Source organism: Eriocheir sinensis, chromosome 25, assembly GCF_024679095.1.
Source record: "Eriocheir sinensis breed Jianghai 21 chromosome 25, ASM2467909v1, whole genome shotgun sequence".
Classification (NCBI taxonomy): Eukaryota; Metazoa; Arthropoda; class Malacostraca; order Decapoda; family Varunidae; genus Eriocheir; species Eriocheir sinensis.
The window spans coordinates 13,011,435-13,029,345 of record NC_066533.1 but is presented as its reverse complement, the minus strand read 5'-3'; the positions used below and the strand labels follow the sequence as shown (position 1 = coordinate 13,029,345).

The window sequence follows — 17,911 nt, the reverse complement described above, 5'->3', positions numbered from 1 at the left end:
AAATCAAACATGAAGAAAACTGCAGCACAGAATAAGCCACCCAGAAATGAAGCTCATTTTTTCGATCCCATTCACATAGTGTCCGTTACTTATTACTATGAATATAATCAAAATAACTTTGCTTCCTTCCTCCTGCTGCATGTGTTTACTGTCCTTCAAAAGAAATGTGTACTCTGTAGTGCTCACTTCTGCATCTTACTTTTATCTCTCAGGTATGTTTGGGAACAGACATGACTAAGAGCAATTTATCTTGATTGTCCCGTCAGAGTAAGTATGCTAACACTTGCTGAGATTCATTAGACTATTGCATCTTCCTGTTCTTTCTTTTCCAGACAAATTTTAAGTTTGAGAGCTGTGATTCCCTTTGAGTACCATTTTGATAAAAAAAAAAAAAATAGTTTTGAGGGAGTAGCTCACCACAGTCCATGACCTTGATATCAAGCTTGGACTTGCATTTTATTGGTTCCAGACTGACGTGGAAGCCAAGTTGTTAAACATGTACGTAGATAAAAACAAAATAAAAAAACAAAGCCCTGCTGAGCCAACAGTGTGCTACAGGAAGGTCCAACTTTGTAAACACAGCAACTGTCTGTGTGACTTATAAACTAAATTGTGCCTGGACACACTTGCATTGGGTAATGAAAAGGAACACTTGCCAGCATACAAACAATAACTGTTGACTTGATCTTACTTTGTGTTCACGTGGGAGCTGTAATCTATGCAGAACAAATTGATATACATATGGAAGCTTACAAACAATGCTGCATTAAGAGAAATCAGATGAATGGGTAGATACTTATATGATAACACACAGTTAAACATGTACATATTGTAAATATTATATAAAGTAAATTATACATTTCCTTTTGAGTCGGTACTTATGTGTTGCATTGATGTTTTTGCTCTTGAGCTTCCCCTCAAGTCTCCGTGCTCACACTTTCCTCTAAACATTTAAACCCTTATTTTACTTTGCTTTTGGGGAGTGACAACCATAACTTTCTTATATTCTAACCTCTTCCTTTTTCCATCATGTAAATATTCATAAACAATTCAGTCATTAAACACAAATTTAACATTGAGTGTTAACATGTTAACTGTATTGTGAGGTGATGTAGTTTGAACTTTGAGTTGAAGCTAATGACATTTAGATAAATCTTTCAGTTGTTCCCAGACACACCACAGCTCTGTTCTATGCCATGTGTTTTTGTCCTCACAAAATATTTATAGTTACCATACTTACATAGGTTCAGATCATCTGGATTTGGAATAAGAGTATATATATTTTTTTAAAGTTAGGAACTGTGAAGGTTATTTAGGATGTACATTCAGATTGCCAGAAGAGAACAATCAGATGGATAAGTTTAGGACTGCTAGGTAACTTCAGCATCATATACAGATGTGAAGGAAAAAAATCATGTTTCTGTCTGTGAAGTCAACTTAGACACCACAGTCATTTTGTCAGGAAAAAATAACATTTCTTAAGTCAGGGTCTGCGAAGGTGACTTAGGTGGCATTGGGCTCGTCTGAAAGAGATGAGACGACAGACCCCGGGCAGCACAAGGCACTGGCATTAACTATTGTCACATTGTACCTCCTCAGCCCTTATCACCAAAGGCCGAGGCAGAGATGAGAAGGGCTCGGGCCACTTCTCGGATAGATGAGGAGGACCTTCAGTACATCCTGGAGGAGATGTGTGAGGGGGAGAAGGAGGGCGGGTTAGGAGCCAGTCTGGGGGAGCGAGTGGACAGTCAATCTCGCAGGACCTCGTCCTCATCAGGCCCCACAGAGACAAGAAGCAAGGAGGGTGAAAGCAAGGTCTTGTTGTCCCCCCCAACAAAGGTGAGGCATTGGCAGTGCAGGTGGGCCTTGCTGTGCTAGTATCCCTAGAGCAGCACCGTGAGTCTAGGTTGGCCCGAGGTAAGCTGTGTGCTGTCTGCATGGCTTCCCTCTCTTATGTCCCCTCAAGTTTCTCTGCTGTTCAGGTTCTCTGAGCTGCAGCTGGATCCTTTGCATGAATAACTATCTCTAAGACTTTTTATACTTTAAATGGATACATCAGTCATGAATTGGAAAGTATTTTGATTTGCATTCCTCCAGGAATTAGTCTTTGTCTTATAGAATATTGTTTTGTTCTCCCAATAATCTAATGCTCCATTCAGTGGATTTACAGGTAATGAATTGATAGCTTTGTTATAGATGCAGTCTTGCCTCCTTTAGAGCAGGTGGAATGAAGATTAGAAACACATTGAGGATAGTGATGATCCCATTTGAAGTAGATGTCAATGTTTTTAAATTAGATAAACTGATAAACTTTTAGTGAACCTTAAATTTGCAGCAACTTGACCAGCTGCAATGCATGAAACTTTGCACATAGACATTCATCAATGAGTATAATAATTATAAAATAAAGATTACACAGTTAAATACTGTTAAAGTTATTCACCATATTCCCCCATGGTCCTGTAGCCCATGGCGGCAACACTATTCGTACAGGAATGGTTCGGCTGCACGGCTGAAGTTGTTGTGTTTTCAGGATGAGGTTGAGAGCTACGCTGAGCTGCCGAGTGGTGTCCTGCAGCCCGGAGGTCAGCCCCATTCCCTCACTGTCCACCCCACACCCTGCACTGTCTTCTTATTTTGTCACTTTTCATTTTCATTGTAAACCACCCGCTGTATTAGTCTTCTGTGCTTGATATACTCAGCCAAATTTCTCCACTCTGTCTCATAGTAAACACATTTGAGTCTTTATTTTAATCTCTTTTCATTACTCTATGTGGTTGTGTTGTGCTTCATTCAAATGTTGCTCTTTGTTTTGAATACTTTTTTTAACTTTTACAAGACTTCTATTTCACATTTAATTTTATACCTTTAATACATACAGCTGTGTTTGCCTTCATTACCTAGTTTTAGGTGTACATGTCATATCTCTGAAACCATGAAGCATAATTAAGTATCATAATCATCTTTGAAACTAACTGCAATCCTAACACAGGAGTGGATGCTGTTGATGGTGAACTTGTGATCGCCAAGTCCGAGCCCATCCCCATCAGCGCCAGGTGAGTGAGTGGTGTGCCTGTGCTACCAGTGTCATAGTGGTGTAGGTTACTCTAGGGTTCCTCAGTTACTCATTCACCATCAGTATCTTAACCTCACAGTGACTAGAAACTCTTTTGTATTGCATTTCATCACAACATCATGGTAAATAGAGCCTGATACAATACATTAATTCTACATTGAGACACTTGTTGGAGTCCGCTGTGCTCAGGAAGACAATGATGCAGTATCCTGGTGTTGGGTTCAGTATTGGGTAAAGCACATTCCACTTACAGAAATGCAAAACTCAAATCCAAAGCCATATTTGTCCGTGTACCAGTGACAAATTCATTGTGCATTGGCCCGAGACACAGATGAGTCCGAAGACATTAAGCCATGGGAAACCTTTTGGCTCGGTGCTAGAGTGGCTTCCTTGTGTCTTAAGGTTCAAATCGTGGAGTGGCTTCCTCATGTCTTAAGGTTCAAATCGTGTGGGTTGTTGGGAAAAGTTACTATCCTGAATGCATAAATTTCTCTTGTGCTTCAAGAGGCGGCAATATCTCCCGTGACGGTTAAAGGAATTTCTCTATTAAGTCGTGTAATATCATTTGAATGGGTGCTGATTGATTTAGTAACTTTGTCATTTTCTTAGTTTTCATATCTCAAAATTTTTCCTCATTGAAAAGTCTTCCTCCTAAACTCTGCTACTAATTGGCTAATCTTGCACCTACACATTCTCACTTCAGAAGTCATTGTTTTGCAGGCATGTTTCTCATCTGTTCAGTGTAATAGTTTTTTGGACCAAACTTCATGTTTATTACAATTTACTAGTTATATACTCATTACACTTGCATCACTTCATGTTTTTTCTTGTAGAAATTAGTAAAAGTGTTATAGTTTCATGTAATCTACAGTTCATTGGTCATATGATACGGGTCCCTGAATACCCATGATGCATCCAGGGGTGTGAAGTCAGAGTTGGTCGTAGTCGGTAGAGTCGCCTACTTTTGGCTGGAGTTGATGTTGGAGCCGGTAGAGGCATCTCAGACACCGACTCCTTTACGTAATGTATTCTTGAATAAAGTGCTTGACTGCTCTGCTAGGCCAGTGTTGCCACTTTGTGGGAAATTTCCAGAAATTTGTGGGAGAAATAAGTTTCTGTGGGAGCTATTCTGGGACATTTCAGAATATTCATTAACATGGATTTTTTTGTGGAAATGTCATATTTCCTGATGTTTTGCTTGGATTACTAATCTGTAGATCATTGAGATAAATTACTAGATGATGTCATAGAAGACGTACTCAATGACATGTAACAAGTCCTGCACGCAAAAATGGGTAATAAAAGTACATAAAAAGTACGCACTTTTCCACGTCCTTTTTTACGCTCTCTTTCACATACTTTTTTTTGCGTAAGAGGGAGAGGGGTGGAATTGGAGTCAGAGTCGTAGTTAGAATTTTCTTTATCTGCCAACACACCCCTGGATATATTTAGCTTATTTTCTCTTAGAAACATAATGTGCATCTATGAATCTGTGATACATGTGTGTCAGTGCAAACTTGATGTGTCTGGTGGTGCTATGTCTGGAGGAGGTAGTGATGGCTGTGGAAGACTTGAGCTTCAGGCTCTGTTACCTGCAGGTCACACTCGGACTGTGGACTGGTGCCTCTTGGGGACATGCTGCGTCCTTACCCCATCACACGGTACCTTCCTCCTGCTATACCACAGCTAGGGTGACGCACTGTCCAGCCACTGCTCTCAGGGGAACAGTTCAGGGTGTTTTCCATTGCCCTGTATTTCTTTAAATTGTGGATTTTATCAAGGCCTTTGACAAATGACTGCTCCACTACCAAGAGTAATGGCTTGGACATACTTTGCCTGCCACTTGTTCACTTGTTGCTAATGCGCCTTCACCCACCCGCCACCTGCATGAAGTGTCTTTATGGAATTGTCACTGTGTTCCTCATGTTGTGTTGTTGTTTCTCTGTTGCTCAAATGCCTCAAGTGACCATTTAATTCAGCCAGTTAATCTCTGCACAACTCTCATCTCTAGGTTGAAAAATGAAAAATGATAAGAAAGAATCTTTTCCTTTTGTTTTATTTTAAGACTTTTCATAGAATGTAAGTGGAGTGAGTGAAATGTGTTTAGACTGAAAAGGCCAAACATCTTGCTGACCAGCCCCATTGATATAATTTTGCCTCTTCCCTTTGGAAATAGCTTGATGTAGCTCATGGAAAGAAGTTTTTGGCTTACAAATGTGTTGTATGATGAGACACATCTGTTGTGGCACAGCTTCCCCTGCCCTGCTGCCTCACTCACCTCAGCCCAGCCCTCACAGCAGCTCTAACTGTTGTTTTCCTTCCCTCACTCTCCATTGTATCCTTTATGTACACATGGGACAGTTGAGATGTACTATTTCCTGCATTCCCTCCCACACCCACATAACCCTAAGGTACATGCTATAAGTGTGCCATTCTCTGTAATTGTAGTTTTGGGCATCACCCTGAGACGTGGTCAAGAGTAGAATAATCCTAAACAAGCTCATGTGTCAGGTCACTGTCGGATGGAGCGTCGTCGTACCAGCGGTCACTGTCGGGTGGAGAGAGTGTGCCGCGGCCTCGCTCCCTCGAGGCCGACAACGTCCTGAACCAAGACAGCACGCCACGGCCTGAGAAAGGTGACGCTTGGCAGGATGTTGCTTGGCCTGCTTGCTGTGGGGGGTGACAGGCTTGTGTTTAGTATGACTTACTCTAATGCTGGAAAAAAAGTCTCTTCATGCAAACTAATATGATGGTGTTAACAAAATGCTGTTGTAGAGCTTCTTATGGCAAGCTTATAGAAGAGGATTCAACTAATAGTGAGTTTCCTTAAAGTTGCGACACATAAAGGTAAACTCTGGGAAAATATATCTTACATCTCTCAGTCACCTCATTTTAGTTGCAAAATGAGAAATATCTGCCATAAATTTCCCTGCTGTGCCAGAATTCAATTAATATTTCCTATGATATATATAACATGCTTGGGGCAAATTGCACCTCATTACTAGTGATGATTTTAGCTTCATTTATGACTACATTTGCAGCGTCTCGGCGGCAAAGGAAGACAAAAAAAGAGTTGCAAACAAGGAAGACAACTGGTAACTGTAAACACTTTGTGCATCATTTGTAGGAGATGTTTTGTGTACGTTATTTTTAAGTGACATTTTTAAGTATTTCTTCTTCAAGCCTTTTATGATAATGTATTTCAGGTGATAAGGCAGGACTGAGCATTTATATAGTGTCTTAAAGTATATATAGTGAGTTTGTTTATGAAAATTTTTGTTTATGTTGATATGCACAGTATGTCCATCTATGAACAGATATGTATGCATTCACACACACACACACACACACACACACACACACACACACACACAATGCTTTAAGGAAAAGTTGGACAAATACAGATACGGAGACGGGACCACAGGAGCGTAAGCCCAGGCCCTGTAAAACTACAACTAGGTAAATACACACACACACACACACACACACACACACACACACACACACACACACACACACACACACACACACACACACACACACACACACACACACACACAAACACACACACACACACACACACACACACACACACACACACACACACACACACACACACACACACACCTAAAATCCACTAACTTAGAACTTTAAATTTTCTCTTGCATTTTCTTAAATATTATAGAAAGCAGAAGACAGTTTCCTAGTGGTAGTCTTTGCTTTATCAACAGTAAAGTTAATACAGTGCACCAAACCACATCCACGTGTTGCCTAAGCTGTGAGACGCTTCCCACGCTGCCACGGAAGATTATACACTCAAGTCCTGGTGATGTGGCTTGGTGCAAATAGGTCTCCTCCATCTCCCTAGTGTATAAGTCCTGACGTCACCCTCATAAACAAACTGCTTCAGGCATTTTTGGCGGCTTCTAGATATATTTGGCCGAATCAACTTTTCATAAAGTGGTAGACCTTTTGTCTCTGTCATTCTGGGGTGAGAGTGTTCTAAAATTCTCCTTAATTTTTCTGCCTATATCACAAGTAGACTTAATGAGGCAGGTTTTTTAATTTCCCCCAAAAAAAGAAAATATTTTTTTTCAAATTCCCCCAGAAGAAAATTTTTTTTTTTTTCAATTTCCCATAAAAAAGAAAATTTCAATCCACCCTAAAAGAAAATGAGGCAGTTTTTTTTTATTTCCCCCCAAATAATATGATATAAGTTTTTAAAATTTCCCTCCAAAGAAAATGATACGTTTTTTTCAATTTCCCCCCCAAAAGAAAATGAAAGTTTGTTTTTCAATTTCCTCCAAAAAAAGAAAAAGAGGCATCTTTTTCAATTTCCCTCAAAAGAAAATTAGTTTTATTTTTCAATTTCCCTGAAAAAGAAATAAGTGACTGGCGGTTTGTTTATGAAGGCAGCGTTGTGATGCCTTGATGGAGGGGATGGTGATTAACATTCTGCTGTAGCCTTGTGACCCTGTGGTGTACTAAAATGACCTGTGCCTCCCCCTCCTCCCCACCAGCCGGCAGCTCCAGCCTTGACTCCCTCAGTGAAGAAGGTGAGCCATCGTCCTCACCTCTAAGCCATTGCCCTCAAAGTAATTCACCTCTCTTTGGATTACCATGTTCTGAGGCCCCTAAGACACGTTCAGGCGGTGACTTGCTTCAGAATATGTAACTGGTTGCTCTTTTAACCCTTAGATGGCGGTGGAACTATATATAGACAGTTCAAAATTCAGTCAGTCAGTTTTGTACGGCAGAAATCTAACAACACTTCCAGATTGTGGTAGAATCTATATATAGATGATGTTAAAACATCTGTTATGTGGCTTAACTATATTTACGCTATGGTCCTAAGGTCGGCAATGAGTATATATAGACGATTCGTTTTGGGGGAGCGACTCTTCAAATACTGCCGCTGTCTAAGGGTTAAAGTGTATGTTGTGTTTGCTTCTTATAAGCAGATACGTTTATTGTGTTTATGAGTAGAAAAATGGATTGCTAATGGGCTTCAGATTATGGTAATATTTTTGTTTTCTTATTTATTTTGCAACTGCACATGAATGTTATATGTTTTGAACAAGATCATTACGTGTTTCCAGCTCCCTCTCACCAGCAAATTTTCTCGTGCATACAATGAATGTCTTTTGCATTTGAGCATATCTTTATATTTTGTTTTGATCATATTTCACGAGACTTAATGCCTTGCAGTAAATTAATTTCTGTATTTTTCTTTATATTTTCTGATTCATCACATTTACCAATGCATGCCAGACTGGAGTACCGGAAGTGGTAAGATAAGTCTTCTTCTCAAGGCACCAGACTGTTACGGCTTGTAATGAGGCTTTTAGGTTTTACTTGACAGAATTTCCTTAGTTACATCCTGCATATTTTTTTCCTATTTTATTCACTTTGTACATCTGCTTTTACATATTGCTGGATTTTTCTATCAATAGTTTTTGTTAGTTAATAGTTTTGACAACCCTTCTTGGCTTTGCTTTCATAATGCATACTCACAAAGGTAACTATAAACTTTATTTACTTGATCATCAAACACATGTTGATAAAACTGACTTTCTCATCATTTGTATGCAAAATTTAGTAAATTGAGAAATCAGAGTATGTATTAAGTTTAAAAGTTGATTAATGGTGACTGTGGTACTCAGAAGGTCACAATACATAAAGAGTGAAAGCTAGATGTGCATAGACAATTTGCAGACAATACATAAACAGTGATGCACGAGGGATGGGCGGGAGGCTGCTGAGACCAGACCTGTTTTGCAGAGAGCATGAAGCGCCACCGTCACAGCATTCCCGGCCACCTCTCCTACCTGTCCTTCCTGGCGGGGCTGCAGCAGAAGGCCACCGCCGCCGTGCCCGTCTTCTCCACGGCCGTCATCTCTGGCTCTACATCGGCCCCGGACCTGAGAGACAACTTTTCAGCTCTTCCATTCTCTGCAAGTAAGTTTTGTGTACGACTTGAAGGTAAGAAGGGAGCAACAATTAGTGGGCTTTTTTTTCTACAGTTTCTTTTTGTTGCCTTTGAGTTGTTTTCTGTGCTGTAAAAAAAAAAAAAAAAGACAAGTAAGTAGCAGGAGTCTAAGGATGAGGGGTGCCAGGCGTCGGGAATCATCTCTGGTGTGAGTTTTACAGACGGTGATGCAGAGAAAGACAAATATAACTGTGAAAAGAGTCATGTAGTGTCTTTTTACACCAAGGGAGGCAGCTCAAGAGTCAAAACAAAAACAACAACAACAAAAAATCCTGCTTGATGCTGCTCCACCAAAACAAAAAAAGATTGAGAGGCTAGAAGAGAGGTCAGAAGGGGAGGTGTCTTTATACTCTCCTCTTGAGTAGAGCGTAATGGTATAGGTATAAAATGAAGAGAGATTCAGAAAAATTGCAAATAATATACATAATTACTGTGGGCCAAACTCTTATAAGAACTAGAAAGAGAACTCTAGTCGCCATACAGACGCTGGTCCAGTATGGACCAGCGTCCCTCCTTGCCCTTCTTCCATAGCTATGGGAGCTGATTGGTTGGATGAAGGGAGCTTGGAATTAGGAGTCAGTGTTACTATGGAGGGAAATTGAGGGAGGGGGCGGAGCTTCTGACCAACTTGGCGTGACTATAGAACCTTTCCTCCTTGCCACTCCAGACCTTGAGGGCCTTGGGGGGGTGCCATCCATCCGGCCTCTTGAGACCCTCCACAACGCCCTGGCCCTCCGTCAGCTGGATGCCTTCCTGGAGCGCATGGCCTTGGCACAGTTCCGCACGCCACTCTCCTCGCCCCCCAAGATGCCCTCCACCCCAAGGCATCCACGCACCTCCCTCCCTCTCGGCCTCCAGTCTCCTTCTTCCAGTAAGTGGTCTCGAGAATCTTCCTTGGAGACACTTTAGGAGAAGTGTGACAACTTACAATGGCACTGCCTAACTAACTCCAGCATGGACGTCCATCCCTAGCCACTCCACGTGTGTGTGGGTGTGGAGGCAGGAGTGGCACGTCGTAGCGGAGTGACTAACATCTGTAGGGTTTTGATAGATGTCCTTTTTAGCAATATACAAGCGTTGAGACCGTGTTTGTTTAGTAGACTGCAGAGTTTAGCGTGCCATGCGTGCAGTAGTGTCTTTCAGAGTTCTGTATTCAGACGAACATATCACATTTTAGTACTATTAGATATCTTTTTTTTGTTTTTATATTGATGGTGACTTTTAAGGAGGTCTGCAAGAGGTACCAGTAGCTGTTCACTCAGTAGTTGTCTCGATACTTTTATTCATTGTCGTCCATCTTGGGTAGTCATCGTTTGAAGGCTGCGTGGCCCCAGACTACTCATCTCATCATTTATTTTTCTAGAAGAGAGGCTGTGTTGTGCCCGAGGGATGTTAGGACAAAGAAACACTTTCCCGTGATACACTGATCTCTTGATGTCAGGGCAAGTGTTGTCCGAGTTTAGTTCTAAAAGCAATGCAGTTAATGTTCTGGTTTTCTCAGAAGGAAGAGTACAGTAGAACGATGGTTTAACACTAATTTCTTTAAGATTAGTTATCTACCACAAGGCCCTGAATTTGGGACACCTTATAGTTTTTACTTGAATATTTTCTGTTTAGTATGAATCAGTTTTGAAGTGTATGATCCTCTCCATGAGGCAAATCATGCTATCAAGCAACTGAGGAGTGAACGGCTTTATCACAAAGCAGGCCAGTTAGGCCGACCATGCAGCATGTCATTCCCACATTTTTTCACCCAAGAATGGCTCTTACTCAATTATTTTCATGTTTTTGTATGCCAATAAATTAATATTTAGTTTTAATTTTTTTGTTCAGTACCAATCCGATACACTCCTTTAATAAAGTAACTCCTTGATTAAGCACAAAATTGTGTCAGCAGGAAGAGTCTTTGATACTGTTAGATTGCCGTCCTACTGTACTGGCGTGTGAAGGCTGTGCAACATATCAAAATAGTGTCTGCTAAGTTGTGTGTGTGTGTATTTTTCAAGTCGACATTTTGTGACTTACTCCTAAGATTTAAAAGAAGCTCATAGAGACTGGGTGATAGTTAAGAAAGAAATTTGCTCAGTGATCGTATACTGCCACTTGGTGAGGGTGATGGTGTGGTGTAAGGTTGTAAGGTTGTCAAGTCCTTTCCCTTTGGTAAAATAAGGTAAACAGTTGCCTCAGTCAGTGAAAGGACAGGCCAGCAACTCAAAATTACTGCTGTGGGTGTGAAGGGGACCCCACCGCCCTCAAGGACTGCCGGGGGCTTATGAAGGAAAGAGTCTTCAGCGTTTTTACATGGAGAAGTTACACTCTGCTCAATTCATGACATGTTGGGTCAGTTTGCAGGGCTCAGATTTTTCAAAGTACTGTGACATAATCACCCTTTTTATGTTTTTGAAAGAAAACTATTCATTGATATGGGTTGTTAAAAGTGATGTAAATATTTGCATCATTCATGAACATAAGAGGAGATATGCCTATTTTGTGTCATTTCTGATTTCAGAAATATTTCCTACATGCTTTGCACTGTTTTCATCTTTTCTACAAATTTAGTAGATTGGAGTGTCAACTTAAGAATAAATTTCACCATTGCTTTCCATGTTATAATATTTTCTGAAAAAACATTTGACACTGTGGTCCCTCTGTGTAAGTAAACAGTTACTTTACCAATTTTATTATTGTGGTTATTCTCTTTATGGTGCCTCATCCTACTTGAGATGGTATCATTTGCTTCCCATAAACATTTGGTCTAATTTGAGCTTCCTTTCACTAATGTTGAGCCCCTTCCCCAAACTGTGGTGCGTTGAGGGCCATGGCACCCTGGGTTATTAATGCCTTGACTCATGTTCATGGGAAGACCTGGCTGGTGTGACTGCCATAACCCTTGGGCTAGTGAATCAAGTTCTTGCTTTCTCACCTTTAATACTGTGAAGGATATTTCACTGACCACACGGCCACCAACCTCATGTACTGACCAGGCCGCCTCCTGACTACCATAGGCAATGCGTATGGGTGATATTCCTGTTAAGTGTTTAAGCTTTGGCTTGATGTTGACAAATTAGATAAACCTTTCTGCACAAGTAAATGCTTCAGAGTACCAGTACTGCGTTGATAACATAAAGTGAGATGAATAATAAGTTTTGTTCCTAACACTGATATCTTCTGGTGTCAAGCTTTATCAGATTTTTAGGTGACTTGCAGATTTTTATTTGCTTTTTTATTTTCCAGTCTTTTTAATGTGGCTTCTTTGGCATCATATTTATTTGCTTATTTTGGCATTTGAGTGAGTTGTTAGTCTGGCACAAGTGCATGAATCTGTCAGCATCACTTAAACCTGAAGCAGAATTACAGACAGTCGTTCACATTTTTATTACATTCAACTTTGTAATGGGACACTAACATTTTAAAATATATCAGTACATTTAAATTTTTTGTGAGATTTAAGTTTTAACAGAAGTTTCCAAATTTTGCTCATTAGCCCATTTTAGTTTTAATAATTGCACACATTTCAAAACAAATGACTGCCCAACTTTAATAGATTATTTGTCTCATATTTTGAACAACTGATGAGTCAGATAAGTGAATGACTGCTTTAACTATGTTAATTTTATTGTGTGAGTGCAATGGCCAAATGAAAGTGGTTCACTAAAACTAAAAACTAACATTAAATGTGATCATTAGTAAATTTATAATAATCTAGATACATACATTTACTCATTAAATATTATTTTTTTAAGATCTTTAGTCCTAGAATAGTCACTTAAAACTATCTGTATAGCTGTAAGTCTAAAGCTAACTTAGGATCTTGAGTACTCAATATTAACCAAGCCAAGCTCCACTTTCCTTGGCGGCTGTGCTGTGTGTGTCCTGCTAGAGGTAGTGAAGGAAGTTGTGTTCTCCAGGTGTTGGCTGGTCTGGACCCCCATCCTTCGTGTCATCCTCCGGCCCCTCCTCCCCCAATATCAACACTCTGGAGTTCTTCTCACACCAGCACCGCTGCTACGACACCAACACACCACAACCAGCATCACCCAAGTTCTTCAGCACAGCTCCCTCCCTCACTACCACCACCACCACCACAATCACCACTGCTCAGCATGAACACGCTCACTACAACAACCCTTACACAGCCAGAGCCCCCGACACATACGCTGCCAATGATAGAGGTGTTTTTTATGCTGAGGTGAATGCTGCTGCTGTTAGGTTTCTCTTACAACTAAACACCAGCACCAAGCCTCATCCTGACACGGGCCTTCCTGACTTCTCTGCCCAGCATGCTAATGTAGATGAGCTCAGTAGTGCTGATGGGGGGGTGGGGGCGGTAGAGAACTCCGGTGAGATGAGTGACCCCGCCTCGCCATCAGAGGGTTCGGAGAGCTTAGGGTCCCATTCCCAGACTGAGGTGGCCTCCATCATAGAGAGAGGAGACACGGCCACGCCAGACACTCACAGCGACGTTCAAGACCAAGAAATATCATGCCAAGAAACCACAGAACCTGAGAATCTCCTGTCCGTCACGAACAACAGAGGTGCCGCCTCCTCAGAGTGAGCTGTGGCGGTGTGTGTGTGTGTGTGTGTGTGTGTGTGTGTGTGTGTGTGTGTGTGTGTGTTTGGGTGTGCTGAGAGCATCAAGCCTTCATTCCAGTGTCAATATATAATTAAAATGGAAGTCATTATGTTTGTGATTGTTTGTAAGAATATTTGTCTAGAGAGCTTTGGGTGCATGTGCTGAGTGGTGTGTGGTGGTGTGCCTGGCCCTGGTGTGTGCCAGCCCGCAGCACAGCGAGGGCAGCGGCGGGGCAGGGCGGCATGGTAGGGATCCTGTGTTGGTCTGCAGGAAGAGTGTTTGTTGTCCCATACCATTAACAATCAGACTGAATCATGAAAGAAGATAAATCAGAATCTTTTTAATGAGAATCACTTGTGTTGCTAAAGTTCCCTACAATTTCTGATGCAGTAACTGACATTCAGTATTGCGAACCACAGAGAAGAGAATTTATATATATCTATATTTTTAAGTGAATGAATTTTTTGTTGAATGAGTAATGTAAGTGAGGATATAATATATATATATATTTCTATAAAGAAAATGCTAGACTGGACAATATAAGGCTGTGAATGGAGCAACTGTGAAAATTTATGGCAAGACGTCGTTGTTAGCTAAAACTCTCCCGCTGAAAGTCTTCATATTTATACAATTTTGTTAGTTTTTTCCTTGATGTCCCTTGGTGTGGGCAGGAGTATGGCTGCTGTGTGCTGTTGTTGCATGCTGGTGTACATGCCTTCCCAAACACCCGACTACAAAGCTCAAGTGCGACCCCTCTGAGGAAAAGCTAAACATCTCCCTTTTGTTCACAGATATTGTTGAGGAGTATGGGGCTCTTGATCCTCTCCTTAGGTATTACTAGTGGGGCGGCCTGACTCAGTGCCTCCTGTCACATACCCAGCAGGCACGTGTTCCAGTGCGTGCCTGTCTGGCCTCCTGATACACGATTCTCAGCATTGTTTCAGCAGGTTGTTGTGCACCTCAGAAAAAGGGGAAGCAATGTGCAATCTGTTCTTAGCATCCTTCATTCTTTTGGTATAGTGCTCTGAAGAAAGGGAAAACTATACAATCTGTTCTCAGCATCCTTCATTCTTTTGGTATAGTGCTCTGAAGAAAGGGAAAACTATACAATCTTTTCTCAAAATCCTTCATTCTTTTGGTATAGTGCTCTGAACAAAGGGAAAACTATACAATCTGTTCTCAGCATCCTTCACTCTTTTGTCACAGTGCTGAACGAAAAGTAAAATGTACAATCTAATGTGCCATAGTGGAGTCCCAAGAGAAAATGACACGATCACTGCAACCCTTTTTCTTGTGTGTGTCTTCTTTTCTCGTCACAAAGACAGGGAGCAGCGCCTTCTGTTCCCCTCCCCCACATGTGTTGTGCTCAGAGTCATTATTTGCTCACCTGTTTTCAGTATTTAGTTAAGTCCTTAGGGTGATTTACTCAGTTCAAAAATGGTTTCCTGTACTCTGTTGGTTTTCAGTCAGATTTCATTATCAGTAAAGTTATTTGATCATGTTTTTGTCTTTTTATACTGACCCTCTCGAAAACTGTCTTGATTGTAGTGGAAATGCTGCATCCATGAATTTGAAGTATACTAAAATATAATTGTAATGGGCTAAGTTATTTGAGGAGGAGAAGGAGGAGAAAGGGGATGAATGTTGTCTTAGTGATAGAAAGTGAGGTTGAATATGTAGTAGTTAAGTTATATGAGAAGGAGGAGGAGGAGGAGGAATGTTGCTTTAGTGATAGGAAGTGAAGCAGAGTGAAGGGATTAACACACCTAGACTGATATCTTAACTTTTACAAGATTAGATTATGATTACTTGCCGAATTTGCTTTGCCATGAGAAGTGAAAATAAATGGGAAAGTTTGATAAACGTAAACAAATTGAGTATGATAGATGGGTAGATAGATAGATAGAGAGGATGTGAGGAGAGTGAATTCTCATCCCCATGCATCTATAGCCTATTAAAATATCCTGCAAGAAGCCTGATAGAATGAAGGCTAAGATGGGGAGTGACTCAGTATATAGAGATCTTTTTTTATGTCAAAGGAAGCAGCTCAAGGGCAACCACAAGAAAGCAAAAAAAGAGCATGCTAAGATATTATTTTCAAACATCTATTCATCTGCATGTCACCAATAGTTTCAGAGGCTAATATATTCCCACAGAGCGCATGCAGAAGAAAAAAAATCCGCCAAAATCATTAATGCCAAGTACTTACCCAGATTCAAATTTCGCGCTCTTAAAAGATTTACAAAGATTTACATAGATACGGACTTTGTTTTGGTTGGTGGTTAGAGGTCACACAACAAGCTCTCTGATTGGCTCATTCCTTCTAACCCCTTGAAGAGCCAGCCAATCACAGTCCGGCTCTTATAATAGTACGTTTTGTAATTAGTGCGCGCCATTTTACCTCGGGAGTTAGTGGAAGTTGTTACCTGTCAAATGCATTATCGTTTTTTTACCGATTTATAAGTGAAATGGCAACTATCTACACATGGCAAAAGGTAAATAAGTGCTTCAGGTTTAAGATACGATAGATAACAATATGTGACAGTTGTAATTTGTGGTATAATTGGCCTAGATAAGATGGCTTGTGCAGGGAATGATTTGAAGTTTAACAAGAAATATGCCCACTTACTATTTTTCTTTTTTATTAATTTACAAGTGAAATAGCGAACATCCACACTTGGCTACGGTTAAATAAGTGTTTCGGGCATAAGATGTGATATATGATAATAAGTGACAGTAGTGTTTTGTGCTGTTATGTGCTTGATAAGGCTGGAACGAGGTAGTGTTGGAAGGATAAGAGATATACCCACTTACTATTTACAATTTACAAGTGAAATAACTAACATCCACACATGGCTACGGGTTAATAAGTGTTTCGGGCATAAGATGTGATAGATGATAACAAATGACAGTAGTGTTTTGTGTTGTTAATTAAGGGCTAGGACGAGGTAGTGTTGGAAGGATAGAGATATACCCACTTACTATTTTTCTTTTTTATCAATTTACAAGTGAAATAGCGAACACTTGGCTACGGGTAAATAAGTGTTTCGGGCATAAGATGTGATAGATGATAATAAGAGACAGTAGTGTTTTGTGCTGTTATGGGCATGATAAGGCTAGGACGAGGTAGTGTTGGAAGGATAAGAGATATACCCACTTACTATTTACAATTTACAAGTGAAATAACTAACATCCACACTTGGCTACGGGTTAATAAGTGTTTTGGGCATAAGATGTGATAGATGATAACAAGAGACAGTAGTGTTTTATGCTGTTAATTAAGGACTAGGACGAGGTAGTGTTGGAAGGATAAGAAGAAATATACCCACTTACTATTTTTCTTTTTTATCAATTTACAAGTGAAATAGCGAACATCCACACATGGCTACGGGTAAATAAGTGTTTCGGGCATAAGATGTGATAGATGATAACAAGAGACAGTAGTGTTTTGTGCTGTTAATTAAGGACTAGGACGAGGTAGTGTTGGAAGGATAACAAGAGATATACCCACTTACAATCTTTATTTTTTATCAATTTACAAGTGAAATAGCGAACATCCACACATATGGCTACGGGTTAATAAGTGTTTTGGGCATAAGATGTGATAGATGATGATAAGAGACAGTAGTGTTTTGTGCTGTTATCGATGATGTTATCTGGCCACCACAAGAAACCCAAGGGACATGTTTTCAGCTGCACACTGCACATGACTTCGAAGACCAGCAACAGGTAGGTTTGTATTCTTTTATTTGTTGATTGATTGATTGATTGATTGAAGTTTATTGTTGCGAAGAGAATTACAAGGTTTTATATTGTTTTGTTTATTTTTTGTTTGTGCATTTGATATTGTATTTGTCATGTTTGTATTCGTATTGAGTGTTTTCCTCCATTTTGGCCCAACATTAGCACATTATATATCATTTTATGTCTACCCATGTTCTTTTTTTTTTAACCTAGGCAAAGATACAAATGATATAGTTTTCCCTAACATTCTTCATTGATTAGAGATATACGGATTCAAAAAGGTATGTTGGCTAATAAAAATGTTCAGTCCCTTAATTATGTCTACTCCCCTGACTAAATCAAGGCCTTTATTTTTTTAGCACTTGTCCCCTACCATTGTATCTTTTTAGTTTCCTGGTGCTACTTCCACATGTATCCTTAGTTGTATAATCACACTCTGTACTGCCCGGGGGTTGGGATGGCATGCTCCTCCCTTCTCCTTTGTTGTTAAATTACTTGCAACAATAAACTATCAATCAATCAAATCAAG

The 17,911-nt window shown here is 40.3% G+C and overlaps 1 protein-coding gene across 24 annotated transcripts in view; it reads left to right on the top strand.

The window, feature by feature from the left end:
• LOC127003399 (inositol hexakisphosphate and diphosphoinositol-pentakisphosphate kinase 2-like) overlaps positions 1–15,139 on the top strand; it is an 85,108-nt gene extending 69,969 nt beyond the window's left edge. For 14 of the 24 annotated variants that reach the window (XM_050869988.1, XM_050869996.1, XM_050870004.1 and 11 more), the window contains 10 exons: positions 1,600–1,839; positions 2,534–2,585; positions 2,993–3,056; positions 4,675–4,737; positions 5,588–5,712; positions 7,597–7,671; positions 8,348–8,365; positions 8,858–9,034; positions 9,733–9,936; positions 12,974–15,139. In XM_050869988.1, coding sequence (XP_050725945.1) covers positions 1,600–1,839; positions 2,534–2,585; positions 2,993–3,056; positions 4,675–4,737; positions 5,588–5,712; positions 7,597–7,671; positions 8,348–8,365; positions 8,858–9,034; positions 9,733–9,936; positions 12,974–13,620 — 1,665 coding nt within the window. In that variant the 3' untranslated portion in view covers positions 13,621–15,139. The remainder of the gene's footprint in view (positions 1–1,599; positions 1,840–2,533; positions 2,586–2,992; positions 3,057–4,674; positions 4,738–5,587; positions 5,713–7,596; positions 7,672–8,347; positions 8,366–8,857; positions 9,035–9,732; positions 9,937–12,973) is intronic. The other 10 variants (XM_050869995.1, XM_050870006.1, XM_050870010.1 and 7 more) reach the window with 8 other exon arrangements.
• Positions 15,140–17,911: the final 2,772 nt, after the last annotated feature.